The following is a 14,441-nucleotide window of genomic DNA, read 5'->3' as shown; positions in this document are numbered from 1 at the left end:
GCTATATGAAGTTAACATGTTCTAATGTGAACTAATGTACCCGAGTCAAACATGTTATAATCAACTCGGTGATTATCTCGGGGGAAAGAGGTACGAATATGATATACTTGATCCATTTTTTGAACATTTTAAAATCATGTTGATGATTACATTGTATCCCATAAAGTGATGATATGCGGGCCGAGCATTTGTATATTAATATTTTTATACCAATCAAACTTCAAATAGAAGATATTGGAACATTTAATACGGATGAAATTCATCTTATATAGAACAAATTTCTCTTATTTTAAATAGAAATTCTTGGTCGAGAAGTACCATAATTTATTGCAATTTATGCAATATCTTTTGCTAGCTATACATAACTATATATATTATTTATTTATAAGATATTATTGTTTCAAGTGAATAGACACTTAAATGATCAAAACAAAGATTATGACACATACAAGGTATGTAGTATATGAATTTATATTTTGCTAACCTGTAAAACAAAGGTTTTGTTAGTCGTATTAATGCAGGGAATTCAATATAACAAAGTTATGGATGTTGTGGTACTTATTTACAAGAAGAGTAATTATAATAAATCTCTATAACAACCCAAAATTGTACGACTTATACCATGGTTTATGTGTGAGAGAATGAGGAAAATAATAGTAAATAATGAACCTTAATATAATATAAAATTGTATGGATTACAATATAAATATTGTTTAAGAGGATTAAGACAAGAACAATTAATATGAAATCTCAACATAACCCAAAGTCGTATGAATTACAAAATAGATCATATTTGAGAGAAAGAAGACATAAATAAACTTAATTACCTTATGATTGTATCACCCAACTCTAAAAGCAATTCGTGTTGATAACGTGTTGTAAAACAACAACATATTAGCTACATAGAATATGTATGTAATCATAGTATAGAGAGAAAGTAAGAAGTAGAGAAAGGGGAAAAGTTCTTATTCATTGATATATGTGTCTAATACAATAATAAGAGCCACTGTTTATAGGGCTATAACATTATTACAAACATAATAAAAAATAGAGGTTATTAATGTGGAGAGTCACTACTTATGGTGTATTTATAACAATAAAGAAATATAAAAAGATTGAAAAACATAAGTAAAACCTATTAGTTTTTTATTTGATATTTTAAAAAGTTGTAAATATATAAAAAAAAATTTAAAAAAAAATAGAAGGACTAATATGCCATCTAAAGAAAATGAAAGTTAATGGAAATAGTATGTTAACAAGGGTCAAACACGTTTGACCTTACGCTGAAATTAAAAGCTTGATGTGCTTCATATACAATCTTTTTCTTATTTCTTTTGTACTGAATAATAATAAGTTTTGGATGACACTGAAAACGAGATATCAAGATCAAGTTGCATAAATAGATGAAAGCGAAGTCATTTAAATCGGACGGTGTCATCATTTGCCTTTATTTATCCGTGAACTAGATTCATTGTTTCTATATGAAAGCGACGATGAACTCATTTATATCGCGAGGTGAGTGAGGTGACACCATTTGCCCTTTTTATCTTGGGATTGCTTATTTTCATCAACTTATAATTTATTAATTTTTTGAAAAAGAATAAGGTGTTAGAGATTGATTTTGTGAAATGAAAAATTCCATAAATTACACTTTTTTAACTTATTAACTTATTGAAAAGTTATAAGGAGGTAAAATAAGGAATCCCAAACACCCCCTTAACCGCTTAGTCCGTGTTCATGTAAACTAAACTCGTGTCTCGATGAGTTCACTCATTTAAATAAATCAATATTTTATATGTTTTTGTTTATATAAGTCACAAATAATAAATTAAAACAATTTTTAATGATACTAGTTTCATATAACACAATGCAGTCTTGGTGTGCGAAAATTTGGTTCGGTTTGGTTAGGGATACTTGACCATAACCATAATCGTTAGTCGGTTAAGCACTGATCGGTTAACGTAGATTATGGGTTGGTTTCGGTTAAGTTCAGTTAATTGAAAGTGTTTCAGTTATTATGTTCCAAGCTCGGTTATGGACATTTGCAGAATGAATTCAAATGTTTGAAGCTACAACTGGAGGTGTAAAAGCTGGAAATAGAAGCGTAAAAGCTAGAAAATGATCACAAACATACCAGGTTTGATCTGATTTCAGTTAAAGTCGGTTGACGAGTACACATTAACCATAACCACAACCGAATAGTCAGTTAATCAATTCCCTTATCCGATACACAAATAACAATTTTTCTAAGCCACTGTCTTTTAAAAGTGGTTGTTAAATTAATGCATTCTATTCTTGTTTACTAAAAAGAAAGTTGTTTTGGAAATCCCATAGTTCAACCACTTGAGTAGTCAAGGTCCCAAGGAGAGTAGGAAGTGATTATGTGATTATGGTACAAGCATAAAACACGCAGAAGTTAAAGCTTAAACATCCCAACGTACAACAAATTAAGCACAAAAATGCCATAAATTATTATTAGTATATATTATCAAAGTTATATAACAAGACCACAATATCACCTACTTATAACCTAGCATTGTACCGGTGTAGTCTCCAAATGCGTTGAAGCGGTGAACATAATCTTTATATACGCTAGCGGTGTAAAGTGGTGGTTCTAGTTCGTTCATCAAGTGTTTTGCGGGTCCAATGATGCAATCAGGAGATGGGTTAACAAAAGTTGCAATGCTTAGCCTTGTCTCATTCGTATTATTCACCACCCGATGTTTAGCACTTCTAAACTTCCCGTTGCTAATTATCTATATCAGTAAATTAAATGCAAAATTTATTACTCGTCAACTGTTAATGCTAAAAAAATGTGTCTTGAGCTTTAGGGACAATGTTACATTTATATATAAACAACACACAAATCCTAGTAGAGTAACAGGTAAAATAGATGACGTTATTAAGTACATGTCGAGGTGAATGTCGTAAGATATGTATAAAAAATAAAAATTTTGTCCAAAATGGACATAAGTTTACATACAACTAGAATGACTGTTTTTGTCCCTTTAATTTCCCCTGATTGAAAAGTTAATATATCTTCCCAAATAAATTCAAGAATACATTCATGGAAGAAAGACTTCCCATATTAGGCACTAATATTTTTTTTAATGATTTATTTTTCTATGAACAGGTACAACGAATAAGGTGCCAATGATTAAATACACAATGTCCTGTATATCAATATATTATAATTTAACTAATGGGTTCAAATATAAATACCATTTAAAAATATTATCAAGTAACAACTATTTAAACAATCTCAAAATGTTCCCCACCACCTACCACCCCACTAGATTTCTTCAAGGGCAAACTAGTCACATTATGGGTTTTTAACTTTTTATAGTAACTACACATACCTCAAGTTGATTACCTAGGTTAACAACAAAGGCATTAGGACTGGCTCCAACATTAACCCATTGACCATCCTTCAAAAACTGAAGCCCAGTTGTACCCCCTTGATAAACAAGGGTTATAAGACTAGGATCAATGTGTGGTAATATTCCCAAAGTTAGACTCGGGTCCGGGCACGGCGGGTAGAAGTTAGATGACAATAGCTGAAGCTCACTTGTATCTTTAAAGTACCCTTCCTTCAACCCCAATCCTTCACAAATCATGTCTAAAAGCCTTGCACTCAGTTTTTGTATTTCCACTAGATACGTGGCGATTACCTCCCTGAAGAGAATATTACAATAACACAATTAAACAAACATTACTAAAGTGATGTTTATATGATTGAAATGAAATATTAAAACATACTGATATTGTGTTGGTGTATCTGGCCATAGATGAATGCATTGCTCTAATGGATGACAAGGAATCTTATGATTTTCCCTCCATAAATACACACCGTCTTTCGCGTAATCAGTGCTGCTTGTGTAAATATAACTTTTTTTAGGTGGGATGATTCCACTTTTATCTTTGGGCCGCATGTCAAAGAATTCCTTAAGAACATTCATTGCATCAGTCAGTGTCTTATCTGGGATTCCATGATTTATCACCTGTTTCAACATTTAAAGTTTACAAAAACTAATCTTTTGTATACAAAATTCGAAACATGAAAAATAATAAAAAGATAGAATTTTTATCATGGGTTAAACTAATTACTAATACGTACATGAAAGAAACCGAATTCTTGAGAAGCTTTCAAGATTTCTTCGACTAGTTGACTATGTTCATTTCCAGGCTTTGATTTTGCAAGATCTATAACGGGAATCGAATCACAAACAGGAGTATCAAGATTTTGGGGTCTGTAGTCCTTTGAGAATATGTACTCCTTCGGTACACAATCGAGTTCAAACCACCTTGAATCTTGATATTCCCTCATCTCAATATGCAAATAAAATGAACACACACAGTGTTACATACACAGATATATATACACGCAAATTTATATATTTGTTTTCACATATTTAAAAATTAGTGCAGATCTATGACTGTTATTTAAATGCACAACTTGGCACGCTCAAAATTCCCACCTGGAAATACTATAAAAAACAAATAAAGTTAAAAGCTATTTTCACACCTATATGTGAGTTAAAATCATACATTAAGAATTGGAATCAAGTGGTTGGACCCATGTGGTTACTTCTTGGATTTGCACTTATGCAGTTATGCTATGATTTAGTTGTATTATTCTACACACCACTAAGAAGCTGATGTTGTAGGCACTGAGTATATTTATTTATTAAGGACCAATCTTGAAGAAAGTGGTATAGATATATATATATATATATATGTTCTTCTCATTGGGCAAATGTGTAATACATTGAGACAGAAAGTTAATATTAATATAGCTTTATGAGGACATAAGGACAACAATCATGCAAGTTAATACAAGATCAAGAACCAAATATATAAATTAATTCTTAATTATCTGGTCCAAACCAGTAGTAAATCAACAAAAAGCCGACAACGTAAGTATTCTGCTAAAATGTTTAATAACTTTCTGCAACTTAGCCCCTAAAGCGTATGGAGTGTGATTATTAAAATGGAGTTGTTTTAACTTCAGATAAGTCAATGAAACTCAGTTGATCAGAACTTGGATTCAATGAAAGAAAATGCAGCAAACTTTGGAAATTTTGAAGTGGTGAGATCAGGATTTCAATATCACTGCAGTATAAAGACTTAGGGGGTGTTTGGGATTGCTTATTTTCATCAACTTATAACTTATTAACTTTATGAAAAAGAATAAGGTGTTTGGGATTGCTTTTGATGTGAGAGGAAAAGTTCCATAAGTTACACTTTTGTAACTTATTAACTTAATGAAAAGTTATAAGGAGGTAAAATAAGGAATCCCAAACACCCCCTTAGAATTCCACGCTATACACCGTCATCATAATTAGTACTAACTGCATTAGCTTCATAAGTATAAAGATTTTATGAATCAATTCATTTAATTAACTTTATCAATAACCTCTTGCTAGAGGCCGATTACAGGGATAATTATCTAAACTAAAATTGTACCATTTCTGTCAATCTTAAAGACTAAATATTAATGTTGCAATTGAGATTGATCGAAAATTCCGTCTTTGATCACTCTTCAAATGTGCCAACAGTCCAACACGTAATGCCGAATATTACTTGAACCACTTTCGACATCTCCTTGAACGAATTTTGTTGAACCAGGTATTCCAATAACTCCTAAAGCGAACCAAAGTAACTTGAACTTGGCGATTTTTCCCATTTAAGTATTACAATGGCCCATTTAATGTCCCCCTTTGTAGTCATATACTAGAAATTCAATCTTTGGCTATGACATTAGTTTAGAATACTAGTGTAATTTAGAAGTATTGTAGTTTGTCTCGCCGTTTAAAGAAATGCATAAGTATTTGAAAGTGATGGAGTCATTTAAATCGCATGGTGTCATCATCAGGGGCGGACCTATAGGTTTAGAAGGGGTAACCTCCGCTACCCCTTAACTTTTCATTGGTAGTGCAAAAAATCTTTTATTTTGACGGTGTTTTTATTTCGTTACCCTTTGAAAAAATATATGTTTCTCCTTTTTTGTTTAAAGTTCAGTCAAATTAAAAATTCAAATAAATTAAAGTCCAACCAAAGTTTAAAGCTTAAACCAATTATTACCTATTGACCTATTAACCACGTTTGTTTTATGTTCATTGTTTTGTTTAAAGTTCAAAATTTATATATTTTATCGTATTTCATACAATGTAAACGAAACAAAAATAGAAAAACGACAATAAACAAATTTAAACACACGGGGTGTAGATTTCTCCTATTCGGTTTTGAAAGCCTAAAATCGAGCCGTTACAACCTCTTATTTTACTTTATCAAACGTTTCTTTTTAGACCGCGTAAATTAAAGCATTGTTCAAATACTCATCACCCATTCGATTGCGCAATTCGTCTTGATACAGTTGAAGTTGCAAGCGGTAAAACCAACGCTAGGTTCAATGTTCGGAAACCGAAAAGCACGCCACTTTTCCTTTGGTTGTCAAATATTGAAGCTAGTGTTGGTTTTACTGGTTGCAATCGCAAACGTTGAAAGGTGTTTTTCTAAAATGAAGTTTATCAAGACGAATTTGTGCAATCAAATGGGTGATGAGTTTTTGAACAATACTTTAATTTGCGTGGTTGGAAGAGAAACATTTGATAATGCAAAAGAAGATTACGTAATGGCTCGATTTCAAGCTTCAAAAACAAAAGAAGAGAAATTTGCAACTCACGTGTTTAAATTTAAATATTATCGTGTTTCTATTTTTGTTTCATTTACAATGTATTAAACACAGTAAAAAAATTTAACGTTACTCATGAGATTTTGTTCTAGATAAGTTAACTAAACTTGTGTCTCGATAAGTTAACTCGTTTTTCTAAAAGATTTCATAATTTTATATGCTTTTGTTTATACAAGCCTTAAATATAAATGATACAAGTTTCATATAACACGATACACTAGGAGTGTGCAAAGTCGGTTCGGTTATATGGATGGATATAACCATAATTAATTGTCGAGCTTCGGTAATGGAAGATTGCTGAACCATAACCATAACCAAGGATACTGGTAAAGCATGGGTCGGTTAACGTTGGTTATGTGCTGGTTTTGGTTAAATTCGGTTAAACTTTGCTTTGTTCGAGCTGAAAGTGGTTCGGTTAAATAGCTCCAAGCTCGGTTATGCAAGTTCCAAACTTGGTTATGGATAGTTGCAGCATGATTTCAATTATTCGAAGATAGAAATGGAGGTATAAAAGTTGAAAAATCACAAGCATACAAGGTTCATTTTGGTTCAATTAAAGTCACTTGACGAAGACACGTTTACCGTAACCATATATAACCGAATAGTCAGTTAACTAAATAAACTTATCAAATACACCAAATAACAATTTATTTAAGGCATTGTGTTTTGAAATTGGTTGTTAAAATTAATGCATTTTTTTTCTAACAAAATGTTAGTTTTAGAAATCTTGTACTCTACTGCTTGGGTATTCAAGGCCAGTAGGAACAACAAATTAAGCACATAAATGTCATACATTATTAACTTATTATCAGCATATTGTCAAAGTTTTATAACAAGACCACAACATTACCTACTTATTACCTAGCATGACACCAGTGTGGTCACCAAATGCGTTGAAGCGGTGGACATAATCTTTATATAAACTAGCGGTGTAAAGTGGTGGTTCTAGTTCGTTCACCAAGTGTTTTGCGGGTTCAATGATGCAATCGAGAGATGGGTTCACAAAGGTTGCAATGCTTAGTCTTGTCTCATTTATACTAGTCACCACCCGATGTTTAGCACCTATAAACTTTTTGTTGCTAATTATCTGTAACAATAAAAATAACTTGAACTGTACGTCAACATTAACCGTTAACGCTAAAAATGTCTCACGAACTTTATGGGCAACGTTACGTTTATATAAATACGACGAGCAGGTCCTATTTTAGTAACTTTATTTAGTACGGGTACGAATGGATTGAATGTGATAAGATATTGATAAAATAATGAAAACTTTGTCCAAAATGGACAAGTGTAAGAGCATTCTCAATGGGATCTCTATATTTATCTTTAAAATTTAACTAAAATACACAATTTCTTTAAGTTATACATCATTTTCTAACACCTCCCCCCCCCCTCAATTCATTCTCCATTCTCCATTCTCATCTCTATATTCTTTTTTTTATTCTTTTTTCTCTTTCTTCTATTTATAATCTTAGTTCCTAACTATTTTGTCTTAATATCGTTTTCAATGTAAACTGATTTCTAATATATATTTATAGAATGGAAGTTGGAAATGGAGTGTTGTGAGAAGTGAAAACACTCTGAATTTGTAGGCTACATATACCATTTCACTGAAATTAGGAAATAGAGATTGGAGATAAAGAATAGGTTGAAGTGGTTATTTAAATGATTTTTTAAAATTTTAGAAATGAAGATGGGTATGAAAACAATGCTCAGGATAACAATGTTGCCCTAAATTGGAAAGTTTATAAATATTTTCTAATAAAAAATTTTTTATGTACAGGTACAATGAATAAGGTACCACGATGATTAAATACAGTTTCCTCATCAATATATCTTAATAAACTGGCTCAAACATTAAAAAAAAAATCATTTTCATTATATTAACAAGTTACAACTATTTTTACATTTATTTCTTCAAAAGGGCAAACCAATCAAATTATGGGTTTTTATTGCGGCTCATTAAAACCCTTTGCTAAAGAGTTTAATTGGTAAAGATTGATAACCGGATTAGAACACAAACACAGACCGCAACCGGAATTGGCTAACACCCAATTTTATTGATCAAGAAATCTTAACTCAAAAACTTGATACTAATTGTTACATACAATATTTATAGCTAACCTAACACGTTATACTATAACCGAAATTCTATTTAATCAATTCCATAAAAATTATCTTCCAAACATGTATCAAAGTAGGAAACTAGATAAAATCCATAAATTGATTAATATTGTGTAATCATTAATTAACTTGCACACCAAGTTAAAATCCTAGTCGTCCCCACGTACTAAGACACGGGCCGATTCGGGAATTCCCAACAATCACCCCCTAAATTTATGAGTCGTACAAGGGAGATCTTCCAACTTTTGAAAAGCTTGCATCTCTTTAAAATTAATCCACGCAAGAACAATTAAAAACCGTATCTTCTCGATTCGTGCTTTCGGGGCGAACACTTCGTCATAGTCAATCCCGGGTTATTGCACGTATCCTTTCGCCACAAGCATCGCCTTGTGTTTGTTTATCGGATTCCGTTTTGTTTTGAATACCCATTCTTAAACCGTTTAACTCCTTTTGGTAACCCTGTTAAACTCCATTTTTCTTTTTCTTGAATGAATTGATCTCGGCTCACATCACTTTCATCTACTCGGGTTTCGATTTCGCTTCATCAAAACTACTCAATTCATCATTCAATAACAATAATTCTTCGATTTGTTCATTAATATTTAACTCGCAATCACCAAATTTTACAGGTAGGACCAAAGAGCAAGTAGAACGTTTAACCGGGGTTTGGATAAATGTTGTATTAGTGCTGCTAGCGACAGGTTCTTTGCTGGTAGCGACACTTTTGTCGCTAATGCTGCAGTATTCGTTTTTTGTAAGTTGGTTCACATCTCAAATCTAGCAATCTATCAATTTTCGATTAAGGAGCCGAATGAAACCAAAGTTTCATGTATGTTCGACAGTTTCATCATCACTATTGTTGTAGTTTGTACCAGACTTATCGTTATCTGCTATTGGTACCAGACCCATCGCTATTACTGTTGTTAGTTTAGGCTGGATTCGGATTCACTGGTCCAGACCAGACATGTATTGGCCAGCAAACACCGGAGAAGATACCTGGTAATTTTGCTTGTAAGCAAGTTGGGTTCCCAACATTTAGTTGGATTTTATAAAGCATGTTGGGGTTCCTCATGACCTTCATTAGTAACTTCCCACTACTATCATGCATCGTTAAATAGTTACTCTTCATTTGTATTCACAACCCGACTTGGTTGCTTGACCCAAGCTAATCAGGTTCTCTGCAGACTTGGAATATAATAAATATCGGTCATAAATTTTTGCTCGCCACTTTTACCTTCATAAATAATCGAACCCTTTCCTTTGATCGGTACACACGAACCATTCTCGAACCTTACTCGCCCGACTATTTGTTCGTTTAATTCAGAAAAATAGTCACGGGTTCCCGTCATATGGTTATTTGCACCGTTATCTAATTGCCACGTGTCGGTCTCGCCCAAATCAGTATCATACTTTGTCGGGATACTTTATCTTCGTTAAGGTATACAGTTTCCCAGACAACTTCCATCATGAAAAACGAAGTGTCTAAACCCTTTGCTTCATCCTCCTTTGTTCGGTTCAGATTTATTTCATCTTTAGGAAATCGTTTGGGGCACGTTGAGACAAAGTGTATGTATTCATCGCACATGTAGCATTTAATGTGTGACAAGTCTCGTTCTGTGCCTTTTCCTTTCTTATCATCACGCTTATTGTTGTCATCTCGACCGTGTCCCCGTCATCTTGAAACACAAGATCCTCTACCTCGACCCCTACTATACGAATCAGATTTAGTGAACATTAATTGACTTTGAATGCTCTCGGTTTGAACATTGTTTTCTCTTATCCTCTATTCATAGGCTTTTAATCGACCCACCAGATCATCAAAAGCAATCGTCTTTAAATCTAAAACACGCTCAAGTGATGCCACAATATGAATAAAACGTCTCGAATGACTCGTTATAAGGAACTTTTTATTACCCTCTTTTCTTCCGAGAATATCTCCCCGAGCGTGGCTACTTTTGATGAGTAGCTCGATGGTGTGGCTGCATACTCATCAATCGTCCTTGTTTCTTTCATATTCAACCCGTTGAACTCTGACGTTTGGGTTTGGAGCTTCGCCTCCTTCACCCTTTCAGCACATGGATGTTGGGTCTTTAATGCTTCCCACATCTCTTTCTCCGTGAATCAGATTACCAAGTTTTAAAATCTGTGCTTCGGGGATCGATTAAAAATCAAGGCGATTGCAATATGGTTTCGTTTTGCATCGCCTTAACCCGGATCGATCGTGTCCCACACGCTATCCACATTCATCATCATGCGTATGTGCATAGCCCAAACCGTGTAATTCGTTGTTGTTAGTTTCGGACACTGAAACGAGTTCGGGTTCGTGTTTGTTTCTTTTGTCGGTTGATCGCCCATCGTTAACCCATGTCTGGTTCGTTTATAGGTTACCAATGATGTACCACTTTGATCCAGCCTAGTAATCGTGGCTGATAATGACGATGCTTGTTAATCACGCGATTGAGTTGATCACGTTCTTGATGTCCCGAAAGCACGGACTATTTTCTTATTAAAGAAATAAAGAATTCTTTAATATTAATTCAAGAACTCAATTTTGGTTCAAGCCCTTTTCTCCACTGTCATTTTTATAATATTAATTCAAGATAGCAATTCAAGAATTAATATATATGATATGTGGCTTCCTTCGTAGCTTAACTAAATTCACAAAAGACAAACCGTGTTGTTTGACTTGTTGAAGAATTAATTCGCTAGTTTTCTTCTTGTCAATCCCTTGGTCGTGGACGGCAAGTTGCGAATCGTCGGATCATTGATCGACTTGTTTCTTGATCGGGCTCTGATACCAATTGGTGTAACCGGATTAGAACACAAAAACATGCCACAACTGGGATTGGGATCACCCAATTTTATTGATCAAGAAATCTTAACTTAAAAACTTGATACCCTAAAATAGGGCTGTAAACGAACCGAACGAACACGAACAAGGTCTTGTTCGTGTTCGTTCGTTAAGGAAATAATGTGTTCACGAATGGTTCACGAACACTTACCGAACGCGATTTTTCGTTCGTGTTCGTTCATTAAGGAAATTAATGTGTTCATGAACGGTTCACAAACACAAACGAACACAAATAAAATCGGCAGAGCCTAGATATTAAGACCGATGTATTCATCAATGTGAATAATGAAAGCATGTAAACGAAATGAAAGAACACGAACAAGGACATGTTCGTGTTCGTTCATTTAACTTTAAAGGAACACGAACACTTAATCGAACAAATATTTATGTTCATGTTCGTTTATTTAAAAAATGAAGATATGTGTTCGTTTCTAAATGAATATAACTGATCAAAGATAAATGAACATATATGAACACATACAAACATAAACAAACATAAATGAAACACTTAAATGAACACAAATTAACAAATATAAAACTTTAAGTATATGATTCATCCAAATACATTAACATAAATAAACAGACAGAAACGAACATAGACGAACGTTCATGAACATAAATGAACGAACGGAACATGTGTTCATGTTCGTTTGTTTAATTAAACGAACACAAACTTTTTGTTCATGTTCGTTCGTTTATTAAATAAACAAACATAAACGAACTTCCCGCCGAACAATTCACGAACAGTTCACCGAACGTTCGGTTCGTTTACAGACCTACCCTAAACACGGTATTTATAGTTACCCTAACACGTTATACTATAACCGGGATTCTAGTTAATCAATTCCATAATAATAATCTTCCTAACTTGTATCAAAATAGGAAGCTAAATAACAAGCCATAAATGATTAATACTATGTAATCATTAACTTGCACACCAAGTTAATATCCTAGCTGTCCTCACGTACTAAGCCACGGGCTGACTCGAGAATTCCCAACATTTGGTACTCATAAAATATCTTTGGGAGATAATGAACTTATGGAACTAAGTCAATTTACTAAACATACCTCAAGTTGGTTACCTATGTTTACAACAAAGGCACTAGGACTGGCTCCAACATTGACCCATTGACCATCCTTCATAAACTGAAGCCCAGTTATACCCCCTTGATAAACAAGGGTTATAAGACTAGGATCAATGTGTGGTAATATTCCCAAAGTCAGACTCGGGTCCGGGCAGGGCGGGTAGAAGTTAGATGAGAATAACTGAAGTTCACTTGTATCTTTAAAGTACCCTTGTTTAAGTCCTAATGCTTCACAAATCATTTCTAAAATCTTTGCACTCAGTTTTTGTATTTCCACTAGATACGCCGCAATTACCTCCCTGAAGACAATTGTTACAATAACACATCGAGTTAAAAAGGCTATTAACGCGATTGTTATATGATGAAAATGTAATACGAAAACTTACTGATATCGAGTTGGTGTATCTGGCCATAGATTAACGCATTCCTCCAACGGGTGACAAGGAAACTTAATATTTTCCCTCCAGAAATACGCACCGTCTTTTGCACAACCAGTGCTGCTTGTGTAAATATAACCTTTTTCGGGTGGGAAGATTCCATTTGTATCTTTGGGTTGCATGTCAAAGAATTCTCTGAGAACATTCATTGCATCCGTCAGTGTCTTTTCTGGGACTCCATGATTTATCACCTGTTTCAAGGTTTATAGTTAGATCGAATTTTTTCGTATAGAAATTTGAATCCCACGATGAAAAGACCAAAAAAGAGAGAATTTTAATCATGGGTTAAACTTATAAGTACATGAAAGAAACCAAAGTCTTGAGAAGCTTTCAGGATTTCTTCAACTGGTTGACTTTGTCCATTTGTAGCCTTTGATTTTGCAAGACCTATAACAGGAATCGAATCACAAACAGGAGTATCAAGATTCCGGGGTCTGTATTCCTCTGGGAATATGTAGTCCTTCGGTACATGTTCGAGTTCAAACCACCTTAAATCTTTCTCTTCCTCCATCTCAATAAGCAAATGAAAGGAAATACACAGAGAGATTAAATACTTGTTTTCATATATCTAAGAATTGGTGTAGATGTAAACTGTTATTTAAAATGTACAACTTGGCACACTCAAAATTCCCACCTGGAAATATTATAAAAGTACAACTAAAGTTAAAAGTTATTTTCATCTATGTGAGTTAAAATCACATATTAAGAATTGGAACCAAGTGGCCGGTTGGACCAATGTTGTTGCTTCCAAGATTAGCACTTATACTATAATTTGTAATATTCTAAACACCACTAAGAAGATGCATGATAATGTTGTTGGAAGTAAGTATGTTTATTTAGGACAAATCTTGAAGAAGTGGTATGCAACTGTGGATCGATATGTGTTCTTTGCATTTGGCGTATGTAATATAATGAGACAGAGCATTAATATTAGTATAACTATGTTATAAATTCTAACTTATCTGGTCCAAACTTGCAGCAAATAAACAAAAAGCCGTGATCATATTTCTTTATCCGTGTCATATCAATACTTTAATATGAATTCCACGCTATACACCGTCATCATAACTAACTTTATTATACTTGATAGGTAACAAGATGATAATAGACACACAAAGTTTTGTAAAAAAAATCAAGGTTGGTGAGTGGTGACACAAAGAGGAATAGACAATTCTATATAGAAAGTATATTGGTATTACTTTATAACAAATGTTAATGAACACCATCTTATAAAATATGGATTCAAT

General features: G+C 33.5%; 2 protein-coding genes across 2 annotated transcripts; both read right to left on the bottom strand.

Moving 5' to 3' along the window:
• Positions 1 to 2,519: 2,519 nt before the first annotated feature.
• Positions 2,520 to 4,334, bottom strand: LOC143540250 (hyoscyamine 6-dioxygenase-like). Its single transcript, XM_077033361.1, has 4 exons — positions 4,118 to 4,334; positions 3,760 to 4,001; positions 3,360 to 3,675; positions 2,520 to 2,756 (listed from the first exon to the last, which is right to left on the bottom strand). The coding sequence occupies exons 1-4, from the start codon at positions 4,325 to 4,327 to the stop codon at positions 2,520 to 2,522; spliced, it is 1,005 nt and encodes a 334-aa protein (XP_076889476.1). The 5' UTR covers positions 4,328 to 4,334.
• Positions 4,335 to 7,466: 3,132 nt separating this feature from the next.
• On the bottom strand, positions 7,467 to 13,989 carry LOC143540258 (hyoscyamine 6-dioxygenase-like). Its single transcript, XM_077033366.1, has 4 exons — positions 13,496 to 13,989; positions 13,144 to 13,385; positions 12,741 to 13,056; positions 7,467 to 7,781 (listed from the first exon to the last, which is right to left on the bottom strand). Exons 1-4 carry the CDS (start codon positions 13,703 to 13,705, stop codon positions 7,545 to 7,547), a joined length of 1,005 nt encoding a protein of 334 aa, XP_076889481.1. The 5' UTR covers positions 13,706 to 13,989; the 3' UTR covers positions 7,467 to 7,544.
• Positions 13,990 to 14,441: the final 452 nt, after the last annotated feature.

Source organism: Bidens hawaiensis, unplaced genomic scaffold (genome assembly GCF_021521415.1).
Source record: "Bidens hawaiensis isolate Kalapana, Puna unplaced genomic scaffold, B.hawaiensis_p1.1 tig00012184_1, whole genome shotgun sequence".
In the NCBI taxonomy this organism is placed as follows: domain Eukaryota; kingdom Viridiplantae; phylum Streptophyta; class Magnoliopsida; order Asterales; family Asteraceae; genus Bidens; species Bidens hawaiensis.
This window is presented reverse-complemented; position numbering and strand designations above follow the sequence as displayed.